At 38.6% G+C, this 13716-nt stretch overlaps 1 protein-coding gene across 1 annotated transcript in view; it reads right to left on the reverse strand.

Annotated features, from left to right (window-relative positions):
• Positions 1 to 4323: 4323 nt before the first annotated feature.
• pxylp1 (2-phosphoxylose phosphatase 1) overlaps positions 4324 to 13716 on the reverse strand; it is a 77512-nt gene continuing 68119 nt past the window's right edge. The window contains exons 5-6 of the mRNA XM_062068609.1: positions 12512 to 12651; positions 4324 to 7900 (exon numbers count right to left, since the gene is read on the reverse strand). Coding sequence (XP_061924593.1) covers positions 6888 to 7900; positions 12512 to 12651 — 1153 coding nt within the window. The 3' untranslated portion in view covers positions 4324 to 6887. The remainder of the gene's footprint in view (positions 7901 to 12511; positions 12652 to 13716) is intronic.

Below are 13716 nucleotides of genomic sequence, written 5' to 3' on the forward strand. Positions count from 1 at the left end.
CTCTACAAGTGTATGTAAACTTTTGACCACGACTGTATATGCTTAGATTCACTTGGTTTTCATGGAAAAAGCATTACAGAATAACAGATTTACAGTGTATCAAAAAATGGCCATCATAAAAGGAAGTCAATGGGGGACTAAAGGGTCCCGGGGAACTCCAAGGTATACTCATGCTAAAAATAACCTAGCAAAACGGGCAGTGCAAATTTTCAGATTAATTCCTTTACAACTCCTGTGGCCATATTTAGTCCTGCTAACCTTTAAAATAAGCATTCTGTTGGATGATGTCATCTTTAAAGACAATAATGGGACCCACATGGGTCCCCGGTCCCTCCAACGGTTAAGTGATTATTTGGTGTAACAATATGGTTACACGGTTTGAGAAGCACTGGTCTTGGCAACTTGTGCAGCAGTGTACCAAATATTGTAGAAAATAAACACCCTACCAGTGTTTATTTTCCAGAGACCTCAGGGACATTCATTATATTTCCAAAAGTATTTGGCCACCTGCCTTTACTCACATATGAACTTGAAGTGCCATCCCATGGAATTGTCCAAAATATTTTGGTATCCTGGAGCATTCAAAGTTCCTTTCGCTGGAACTAAGGGGCCAAGCCCAACTCCTGAAAAACAACCCCACACCATTATTCCTCCTCTACCAAATTTCACACTCGGCACAATGCAGTCCGAAATGCACCGTTCTCCTGGCAACCTCCAAACCCAGACTCGTCCATCAGATTGCCAGGTGGAAAAGCGTGACTCATCAGTCCAGAGAACGCGTCTCCACTGTTCTAGAGTCCAGTGGCGACGTGCTTTACACCACTGCATCTGACACTTTGCATTGGACTTGGTGATGTATGGCTTAGATGCAGCTGCTCGGCCATGGAAAACCATTCCATGAAGCTCTCTGCGTTCTGTACGTGGGCTAATTAGAAGGTCACATGAAGTTTGGAGCTCTGTAGCAACTGACTGTGCAGAAAGTCTTTGCACTATGTGTTTCAGCATCCGCTGACCCCTCTCTGTCAGTTTACGTGGCCTACCACTTGGTGGCTGACTTGCTGTTGTTCCCAAACTCTTCACTTTTCTTATAATAAAGTTGACTTTGGAATATTTAGGAGCGAGGGAATTTCACGACTGGATTTGTTGCACAGGTGGCATCCTATGACAGTTCCACGCTGGAAATCACTGAGCTCCTGAGAGCGGCCCATTCTTTCACAAATGTTTGTAGAAACAGTCTCCAAGCCTAAGTGCTTGATTTTATTCACCTGTGGCCGGGCCGAGTGATTAGGACACCCGATTCTCATCATTTGGATGGGTGGCCAAATACTTTTGGCAATATAGTGTATACTTGGAAATTTGTATTTGTGGTTTTTCAGCCAAACAAACAGCAGACACGCCCAACACGTTCACCTTCATGTGTCCCGGTGCATGAGCCAAAGCCAGAGGCGCTGTGACAACATCAAAAGATTAAGCGAGTTGCGGTGAAAGGACGGCGCTCTGCTTTAGGATGACATCAGAGCCGTGGGTGGCAGAAGGGGGTCAGGGGCCTGGAGGGAGAGGCGTTGGTCAGGGAGGCCGGGACGACAGTGGGATGAGTTTTGTCAGGCGGAAAAGGAGCGCTCCTATCATTAACAACGCTGGCATTAGAGGATAAAAACGGGAAAAGGCCTGTGAGAAAGTTTTTGGAATAAATTTGCATACTTAACAAGTTCGCATGAAGTCTGGGTCGATGCACTGAAGCTGTCAACTGTGCAAATATCTTCTGGTTCAAGTAGTTTCGCAGCATTAGCTCTACAACTTCGGTCTCATTTTGGTCACGAAAAAAATATCCAGTCATGCAAATACACATTAACTATTTTTTTTTTTTGAAAGCTCCCTTGGTCAATTGGCATCTCACAATTTGGCTAAAACCTACAGGAGATTTACAGTGAAACTTTGCTGTAGCAGAGCTGATGGATAGATGAGCTTGGAATAAAATGGACCTCGAGTGCCATCTAGTGGACATTTAACAGATGCATTGAGGCAGGGGTGTCCAAATGTTTATAAACATGCATTCTTTTTATGTATTTTGTAAATGTTATGTATCTTTAAAGACACATTTGTGTTATTATTTTTTATGTCGAAATGAAGTATTTCAACTCATTAAAATGTGCTCCATTTTTTTTAAATTAAAAAGAAAAAAAGGGTCTTGTTTCTTATTGCCTGTATTTTTCCTATCAAATGAAGGAATAAATATATATCTAAAAAATAAAATAAAATTGCGTTTGATTTTACTTTTACAGTAGGGAAGTGTTTCATATGGCCCCATTTCTCGGGTGAATCTCGCATGAGGGGAAGATGGTCGTTAATCATTTTGCAATGCAGTCTGCTGAAAATGATGGAAAGCACCACTATACATAGTAACTGACGCTGTGGTCAAAGTTGGAATTGCAACAAAACACATTTTATAAGATGATGATGATGGATTAGATTTATATAGCGCTTTACTCAAAGTGCTTCATCAACACTCTACTACCACCTGGCAGCTAAAGTGGATAGTGCACCCCCACATTTGTCGTGTTTCACTGTCAGGTAAACCGCAATGACTGGGGCCAAAATAATATTTTTCATACTCTAGTGTGCCGAAGGCCAATTAATTAAAAAACAAAAACAAAACAAACAACAAAAATATGTATATACTGTGTATATATATATATATATATATATATATATATATATATATATATATATATATATATATATATATATATATATATATATATATATATATATATTTGTATATACGCATTATATATATATATATATATATATATATATATATATATATATATATATATATATATATATATATATATATATATATATATATATATATATATATATATATATATATATATATATATATATATATATATATATACACACACTACCGTTCAAAAGTTTGGGGTCACCCAAACAATTTTGTGGAATAGCCTTCATTTCTAAGAACAAGAATAGACTGTCGAGTTTCATATGAAAGTTCTCTTTTTCTGGCCATTTTGAGTGTTTAATTGACCCCACAAATGTGATGCTCCAGAAACTCAATCTGCTCAAAGGAAGGTCAGTTTTGTAGCTTCTGTAACGAGCTAAACTGTTTTCAGATGTGTGAACATGATTGCACAAGGGTTTTCTAATCATCAATTAGCCTTCTGAGCCAATGAGCAAACACATTGTACCATTAGAACACTGGAGTGATAGTTGCTGGAAATGGGCCTCTATACACCTATGTAGATATTGCACCAAAAACCAGACATTTGCAGCTAGAATAGTAATTTACCACATAAGCAATGTATAGAGTGTATTTCTTTAAAGTTAAGACTAGTTTAAAGTTATCTTCATTCTTCATTGAAAAGTACAGTGCTTTTCCTTCAAAAATAAGGACATTTAAATGTGACCCCAAACTTTTGAACGGTAGTGTATATATATATATATATATATATATATATATATATATATATATATATATATATATATATATATATATATATATATATATGTATGTATATATATATATGTATACACACATGTATATATATATATATATATATATATATATATACACACATATACAAAAACCTATACATATATAAAGCCTATACATGTGCACATATAATAATATAATGGATATATAATGGATGGATATATAATTAATATATATTATAATTGGTTATTAGGAGGATGGGAAACTTCAACTCCTACCTTGTTTACTTCCATGACGACCTTCCTAAAGTTTTGTAAACAATCAGAAATATCAAGCAGCTAAAATGCGCCAAACATGGAAAAGTGTGGAGAGTGTTTTGCATTTCTCCCATCATCCCTTGTAATGGATGTAAATGAGTGTAATTTTGTTTTTTATGGTGATATGGCGATGTGGCCTAGTGGTCAGTGGCGTAGTAGTTAGAGTATCCGCCCTGAGATCGGTAGGTTGTGAGTTCAAACCCCTGTCGAGTCATACCAAAGACTATAAAAATGGGACCCATTACCTCCCTACTTGGCACTCAGCATCAAGGGTTGGAATTGGGGGTTAAATCACCAAAAACGATTCCCGGGCGCGGCCACCGCTGCTGCTCACTGCTCCCCTCACCTCCCAGGGGGTGATCAAGGGTGATGGGTCAAATGCAGAGAATAATTTCGCCACACCTAGTGTGTGTGTGACAATCATTGGTACTTTAACTTTAACTTTAACTTTTGTAATATCCGCAAAGTTCAGTGAGCAGAATTGCAACCAGGACTGAAAATGTTTACAAAAATGCACACGAAAATTTGACAAACTGTTTAATCCAGCATAGTATTTGACTTTTTTGCAAGAATATTTGTAAAATGACAATTTCCTGGAATGTACAGAATGACTGGTACAATGTAAGAATAAAGTGTCTTAGTGCGACTACCTTGATGTTCTATGTTACATTTATGTTTGACAACTGACACTTTAATGTATGTTACTGTATTTAAGAAACTCGACCTTCTTGGTAATAACATCTGCAGCTCCATAACAATGTCACAAGTAAAAACAAAGTAGAGTTGTTAGTGAATTGATTGTAAACAATATACTCATTGACATGTTTGAAGCGTTTACCACTATATATCTGAGTGGAAATACATACAGTGGTACCTCGGTTTCAGTTAGGAATCCGTTCCGAAAGGTTTAAATGGTACCAATCAATTGTCCCTGTAAGAAATAATGTAGATATGAACACAAAACATTTTATAGAGAATTATAGTTTTCAATCCCGATCATGCAGGAGGTTAGATGTTAAATGTTAATTCCAGGGGGTGCCTGTCTATCCAGGACACTTGCTGGAATTTGAGAGCAAGCTGCAACGACCGCGTCGCTTGTCCACGAGACATTAATCCTCACCACTATGGCAGAAAACAAACATTTTCTTCCACTGGGGGATTTTTGGAAAAGGGATGGCTAAGCATGATACAAACACACACCAAGCAGGACAACACAAGAAGTTAACTGCTAAAGCTTCAATGTGCAGCAGAGGTGATTGATTCAGATGTTAATACCACCTATACCTAGTATAGTATCAGTATATACAATATACTAAAATAATTAGATTGATATTTTTCTTTTTATTATTTTTATTATTTCAAAATCTTTTTTTTTTTTTTGATCGGTTTTGTTACTGTTTACAAAGTCTGGGAGTAAGTGTCTGGATAAGCCAATAGTAGTTGTTGCTTTTGTTTGGTTATGGTGCACTAGGGCACTAGCCACTTTATTTTGTTTAAAAATATCGTATGTAGCATTCAGTACCACAAATTCAATACATCGGATTTATAATAATACTAGAAAATTATAAATTGAGTATAATGAGTTTTATAAAAGTGTGTCACCCTGGTTACTTAAAAAAACATTATCAGTTCTATAATATAATAATAATATAATATATATAGATATATTTTTTGTTGTTGTTGTTTCATCTGACCACAGAACTTTCCTCTAGAACAGGGGTCCCCAAACGTTTTGACTCGGGGGCCGCATTGGGTTAAAACAATTTGGCCGGGGGCCGGGCTGTGTATATATATATATATATATATATATATATATATATATATATATATATATATATATATATATATATGCCTAATTTTGGACGCTGGGGCCGTAGTTTGGGGACCCCAGCTCTAGAAGGTCTTATCTTTGTCCATGTGATATCAGATGACAGAAAAAATGAGCTGTTTGGCCACAGTACCCAGCAATATGTTTGGAGGAGAAAAGGTGAGGCCTTTAATCCCAGGAACACCAAATCCTACCGTCAAGCATGGTGGTGGTAGTATTATGCTCTGGGCCTGTTTTGCTGCCAATGGAACTGGTGCTTTACAGAGAGTAAATGGGACAATGAAAACGGAGGATTACCTCCAAATTCTTCAGGACAATCTAAAATCATCAGCCCGGAGGTTGGGTCTTGGGCACAGTTGGGTGTTCCAACAGGACAACACGTTAAAAGTGGTAAAGGAATAGCTAAATTAGGCTAGAATTAAGGTTTTAGAATGGCCTTCCCAAAGTCCTGACTTAAACGGTAACCAAATATTAACATTGCTGTATGTATATTTTTGACCCAGCAGATTTGGTCACATTTTCAGTAGACCCATAATAAATTCATGAAAGAACCAAACTTCATGAATGTTTTTTGTGACCAACAAATATCACAAAAAAATAAGAGTTGTAGAAATGATTGGAAACTCAAGACAGCCATGACATTATGTTCTTTACAAGTGTATGTAAACTTTTGACCACGACTGTACATCATTTTTTACCTTCATTGAATTGAGAGGAAGGGATGACACTACATGTTTTTTCTTCCACTCGATGTTTCTAACTTTTTTTTTATCAAAGTGCTGCTATTTGCAACTTTTTTTATGACCCACGGTAGCTTATCTTGCTGTCATACTTGTAAAAACTTACACAGACCGAGTCACGGACGCATAAGATTCTTTGTTCGGGTACTTTGGGGGACGGCGTGGCGCTGTTGGGAGAGTGGCCGTGCCAGCAACCTTAAAGGTTCCTGGTTCGACACCCACCTTCTACCAACCTCGTCACGTCTGTTGTGTCCTTGAGCAAGACACTTCAACCTTGCTCCTAATGGGTCGTGGTTAGGGCCTTGCGTGGCAGCTCCCACCATCAGTGTGTGAATGTGTGTGTGAATGGGTGAATGTGGAAATAGTGTCAAAGCGCTTTGAGTACCTTGAAGGCAGAAAAGCGCTATAAAAGTATACCCCCATTTACCATTTTGTCAAAACTATTAGTCAAAACAGGGGCGTATGAGAACCAAGGTAGCACTGTATTCATATAATACCACACTAGCAGACAACAAACAGAAAGTGTAATAACAGGCTATCTTTCAGTGCCTAAAGCAGGCCTCCTGGTAGGACGTAGCATTGACAACAACGAGCACGTCTTTCCTGACGAAAGACAGGAAGTTCTTCAGAGGACAGAGTGGCTGGCTGGCGCTGCGGACTATGGAGCTGCAGAAAGCGGTGTGGAAAGTCACATCCTCTCCATTGTACAGCAACCTGATGAAATATCCTCCATTTCTTACTTTTAGCTTCTCACCTCTTAGAACCCGCTTCTTCTCCGCCTGAGTCCCTAAGGGGCTCTTCCACAATTCAAACACCAGTCTTGCGGCAAATGGCGGGAACACGGCTTCCTCCAGACCGAGGGCGCTCAGCAAAGGCGCCACGGTCAAGTCGTGGGCGGAGGAGAGGGTGAACACATCGTCTCCTCTCGCTTTCGCCGCTTGTTTACCTGCCTTGGCAAGGCGCTCCATTTTGCCGGCGGTTTTGTTGAGGTAGGGGTACATAGCCAGGATGGCGTACTTACGATAGAGTCCCGCTCTTCTCCGATCCACCTCGTCATCCAGCTGTTGCCGTCGAATCACGGCGAACTGGGCCGTTGTTAGACACCCGCCTGCGCTACCGTCTTTCATGGACGCGCATGGGAAAGGAAGGTTGTGGCACAGGTGGCACTGCAGGGAGTCTATCGGGTTTGCGGCTCTGAGATTGCGTGTGGGAATACCCAAAGCGCGTGCCATGTCGGCGTAGGTTCTGTCGAGTTCTGCATCGGCCACCCTGAGACGATACTGCCTTCTCTGCTCCTCCTCCAGGTATCGGCCCCTGGCCGGGCAGTCGCAGGCAGAGCCGCAGAACAGAGCGCTCCACTGGTGACGCACGGTCAATTTCTTCCAGTCGAATTCTGGGAGGAAGCCGTAGAGGAAGGCAAGTGCGCTCTGAAGAGTGCGGCTCTTCCCTGTAGTTTCTACCCACACCTGGCGAGGTGACCAGTTGGAGGGGACAAGGCGGTGGTGCTGGTAGGCTTGGTGGAGGAGTTGTCCGTTACGTAAGTGCTGCACCACTCCTGCAAGTAACATATCGAAGGTTAGCATGAGTAAGTCAATTTTCTACATTCACATTAGCACTTTTCACTGAAATCTGAAAAAGGAATTAATCGCAGAAAACCAAATGTAAATAAAAACTGAGCTCAATTTCTATCCGACACTGCGTATCTTTAGTCCCATGGACGTAGGTAGCACGTATCTTCCTGCGTGACTTTTTGAGGTCAAACACTCAATAGTTGCTTTTCTACATGCACTTATAATTAAACCTGCAAAGAATAAACAACCGAAAAAACTATATTCCAATTCGAAAGGTTTTTGTTGATCAAAACAACTCATTTAATGGGTAACACTTTAGTATGGGGAACACATATTCACCATTAATTAGTTGCTTATAAACATGCAAATTAGTAACATATCGGCTCTTAATTAGTCATTATTAAGTACTTATTAAAGGCCTACTGAAATGAAATGTTCTTATTTAAATGGGGATAGCAGGTCCATTCTATGTGTCATACTTGATCATTTCCCGATATTGCCATAATTTTGCTGAAAGGATTTAGTAGAGAACATCAACGATAAATTTCGCAACTTTTGGTCGCTAAAAAAAAGCCTTGCCTGTACCGGAAGTAGCGTGACGTCACAGGTTGTGGAGCGCCTCACATCTGCACATTGTTTACAATCATGGCCAGCAGCACTGAGAGCGATTCGGACCGAGAAAGCGACGATTACCCCATTAATTTAAGCGAGGATGAAAGATTTGTGGATGAGGAAAGTGAAAGTGAAGGATTAGAGGGCAGTGGAAGCGATTCAGATAGGGAAGATGCTGTGAGAGGCGGGTGGGACCTGATATTCAGCTGGGAATGACTAAAACAGTAAATAAACACAAGACATATATATACTCTATTAGCCACAACACAACCAGGCTTATATTTAATATGCCACAAATTAATCCGCATAACAAACACCTCCCCCTCCCATCCATATAACCCGCCAATACAAATCAAACACTCGCACAACACACTCAATCCCACAGCCCAAAGTACCGTTCACCTCTGTAAAGTTCATACAGCACATATATTTCCCCAAAGTTGCGTACATGACATGCACATAGCGGCACGTATGTACGGGTAAGCGATCAAATGTTTGGAAGCCAAAGCTGTACTCACGGTAGCGCGTCTGCTATCCAACTCAAAGTCCTCCTGGTTGTGTTAATGTAGCCAGCCGCTAATACACCAATCCCACCTACAGCTTTCTTCTTTGCTGTCTTCATTGTTCATTAAACAAATTGCAAAAGATTCACCAACACAGATGTCCAGAATACTGTGGAATTTTGCGATGAAAACAGACGACTTAATAGCTGGCCACAATGGTGTCCCAATATGTCCGCACAATCCGTGACATCACGTCATCATACCGAGACGTTTTCAGCAGAATATTTAGCGGGAAATTTAAAATTGCACTATACCAATCTAACCCGGCCATATTGGCATGTGTTGCAATGTTAAGATTTCATCATTGATATATAAACTATCAGACTGCGTGGTCGGTAGTAGTGGGTTTCAGTAGGCCTTTAATGCCTTATTCTGCATGGCCTTATTATACAACCAGTAAGCCGTTAACTAAGAGTTAACTAACCCTAACCCTTATTGCTGATTAGTAATCCTAACCCTAACCCGTATATGTTCCCCTAGTGTACAAATAACTCTAAATTAAGTATTTTTTACTTTAATAAGCAACTAATAAATGGTTAATATGTTCCCCATACTAAAGTGTTACCATTTAAAAAGGTACTCACACAATTTTAAATACCGTATTTACCGGACTATAAACCACTACTTTTTTCCCCACTCTTTAAAGTTAAAGTTAAAAGTTAAAGTCCCAATGATAGTCACACACACACTAGGTGTGGTGAAATTATCCTCTGCATTTGACCCAGCCCCATGTTCACCCCCTGGGAGGTGAGGGGAGCACTGAGCAGCAGCGGTGGCCGCGCTCGGGAATCATTTTGGTGATTTAACCCCCAATTCCAACCCTTGATACTGAGTGCCAAGTAGGGAGGTAATGGGTCCCATTTTTATAGTCTTTGGTATGACTCGGCCGGGGGTTGAACTCACAACCTTCCAGTCTAACCACAAGGCCAACCTGGCAGCTTATAAATTGGTGCGGCTAATTAATGGATTTTTCTTTGCTGGCGGCCATACTGTTTTGTATTCAGCAAATACTTTTCATATCAATCAATCAATCAATGTTTATTTATATAGCCCTAAATCACAAGTGTCTCAAAGGGCTGTATATAACACCAACAGAGACACTGAAAAGGTGTGGGTTTTTTTGTGCTATGGCGCCATCTTTTTTTCAAGTTAGCTCACTGAAGCTTCTGTGGGTTGAAAATGCATTTCCTGTTTTTGTGCTTTGCACCGGAAGTATAAACCTCCGTTGCGTTTCTGCTCGAAAGGATTCTTCATTCATCACTCCAAACAACGTTTTTAAGTTTTACAATATAACTAAAACAATTCGTACTTACCAAACCGTTCCATGTGTGATGCGTTTTCATGCATATTTGTACGTGCAAACGTAATGTAATCATGCTAACGCCATTAGCGTTTACAAGTGCTTGTGTTAGTATTATTAACTTACAATGGGATTATTTTTGTATTGTTGCAGCTTCGCATATTCACCAAAACGTCCCTGTGGAGTTGTTGAGTCTGTTTAGCTGATTGGAGAGCTAGCTTTCAAAGCTAGTGGGTCCATGACAATTACTTCTGTTTTGTTTGATCTCCTGTTTTACTGCCCTGTGACAGGGCAGTAAAATGTATGTATGTATGTAAATAAAAACAAACAAAATCCTTCATACCAGTATATATCTGCGACTAATCAATGTAAAAAAATACGTATATATTCTAAAATTTGATGAGTTTGGTTAAAATACACTCACGCGCTTTGTACCCCTGGAAATATGGTATGTATTTACATGCATATTATACTTTCTCCCTCCAAGGGCCAAAGTGAAAATAAAGGCCAAACATTTAAATAATAAAGTTCCTTTAATTAGTACACATAATATGGATAGCTGAGAACTAGTTAGCCTTGCAGACATGCCATCAATGTGTGTGTGATCTTTAGCAGTGTCACAACCTTTTTCACGTCCGCTACTATAGCGTTATCGGAACCTCGAGATTTGGCTGATACCGGTATTGAACCGATACGATTTCAGTAGGAATCATACATACTTTTATTATTTTGTAGTGTGTAATGTTAGAAAAAGCTTAACCAGATGGAATTTCTCAGAGAAAAACGTGTATGAAAAACACTAACCTATTCATTATTAACCCTATGGAATTGGCTTATTTTATCTTTCAGCCGAAGTGGAGTGGTAATTGGTGGCCACAATAATTCATCAAAATAAACTCACGACGCAATAAGTTGAAAATGCGGAGACGTTCGTTACTGGATACTTTCTAATACGCATCTGCCTTGGAGACTTTGTAAGTAATTTGAAACTATAATTGTTTAATACTTGTTAATATTGACACATACAATGTTTTAGACTGCATTATTCTTCAATTAAGTACTCTTATTACGCATGTCTAGCTTGTGTGCTATTGTGTGCTTAGCTATTGTGTAGCTGCTAGCTCTTAGTAGACCTTAGCTTACCTTTTGTAAATCACTTGACTAAAATACAAGAAAAGACCAACCTTGTGTGCTTATTGAAGGACATTTAGATGTTGACTGGCTGACCAGCTTTGCTTTGTCATTAAATATTACACATTGTTTGTCATAAAATATTACACATTTGTTTAAGTGTGCATTCCTGTAATATTCAATTTTAGTTTTTTATTATTTCATATATTTTTTATTATCATATTTATTCTTTTATATTGCAATGTTTCTGTTGTTGCGTCATGATGTCTAATTGTGTTTTTGTACTATTTGTATGTTGACCATGTAAAGCACTCTGAGCGCTCTCTGTGAGGAGTGCTATATAAATAAAATGTACTTACTTTTATTTACAAGTAAACACTCCTTGTGCAGAGCTTATATCGAAAAGTTTAAGCGCAAGCAAATACTGTATAATATGCAGATATCGGATTGATATCCAAATCAATATTGGATCATGACTCCTCTAGTGAGCTTGAAACGACTCGATGGGCCAAATTTGTCCCCCGGACTCCCCTTTGGGGATCTCTGCTCTAAATGATCAGGTAAGTCCAATGAATTGCAAAAGACAAAAATGTGCATAACATTATTTTGTTTATTTTGCAACCCAATATTGACCCTAGGAATGAAGAAGTACAATTGCAAGATTTCTTCCTCGCTACGCGGCAAAGAAAAACAATGCTACAGAAGAACTATAAAATACAATACAAGTGACAACTTTACCTGGTATTGTATGTATGCATTTTACTGAAGTATGGTTGTTGTTTTTATACATATTATGTGTATTTGAAGTAATCACAACAATAAAAATGTTGCATTGTAATGTTATCTAATAATATGTGTGATAGAAAACTGATTTTCCAAGTATCATTAATCACAATATAGATTTGTGAAGGGCCTATTCCCCGAGACAGCCGTCTACAGTATTTTTACATTTTGATGAAAATGAGGGGGGCAAAAAACATCCTACCCACCAGTTTGTGTGAGCTCTCCCATCTCGCAAGCGCTGTGGTTGGGTAGGCGAGGGACAGAAGCCAAAGAAGACTCCCAGTGCCCACGGCCTCCTTGGCCCATGTGACTAATGAAGGCGCTCAGCAGAGGGTGCGAAGGATTCCTGGGAAAATACACAATATAGAAATCCAATTGTCAGTCATGATTGGCAGTTTTCCACACCGCTATACATAGTCAATTATAATAAAGGAGAAGTCCTCCCTTCCGACCCGCTGCTTGTCATGCATTTTGGAAAAGTTCTGGATATTGTTACTAATCTCATCCAGTTCCTTTGAGAAGACTTCATTACCAGTGATCACGATCAAAATCAGACAACTGGAAACATTAGGCTTGCAATGATAGTGATTCAGTTAGTAACAGTATTTATTTTTGTGTTTTGCGGTGCTGACAAAAGCATATGCTTTAAGGTGTCAAACAGACTGTTGTTGATTGTTTATTGTTTTATCACACTCAAAGGTTTGGTAAAGCAAGCCTGTCCATTGGCTCAAAATGGTTGGGGACCAATGACAAAGGATATAGACTTAGACTTAGACAAACTTTAATGATCCACAAGGGAAATCGTTCCACACAGTAGCTCAGTTACAATGATATGTTGAGTGTATTACCTTTATTTACCACTAGATGTCTCTGTAATACTGCTGGGCGTCAAACATTGCTGTGGGTGGTAATGTAAACCCTAAATCAGGGATGTCCAAAACTGTTTTCCAGCAGGGGCCCCATACAGAAAAATTGAGGATGTGGGAGACTTAATTTTTACAGTCCTGCACTTAAGTTCCTCCCTGTTGTTTCCACACATCCGAATAGGGAACAGACAAGGGTTAAAATGAAAATCTGAGCGTGGCAAAGGACTACGGTCCGTTCAAAAAAAAAAAAAAAAAAAATACAATACTGTCGGGGTGACTTTTCCTCTTTTATCCACATTTTCTATATATATATATATATATATATATATATATACACATATACACACATATATATATATATACACATACACACACACATATATATATATATATATATATATATATATATATATATATATATATATATATATATATATATATATATATATATATATATATATATATATATATATATATATATATATACACATACATATATATATATATATATATATATATATATATATATATATATATATATATAT

Source organism: Entelurus aequoreus, linkage group LG13 (assembly GCF_033978785.1).
Source record: "Entelurus aequoreus isolate RoL-2023_Sb linkage group LG13, RoL_Eaeq_v1.1, whole genome shotgun sequence".
Lineage (NCBI taxonomy): Eukaryota > Metazoa > Chordata > Actinopteri > Syngnathiformes > Syngnathidae > Entelurus > Entelurus aequoreus.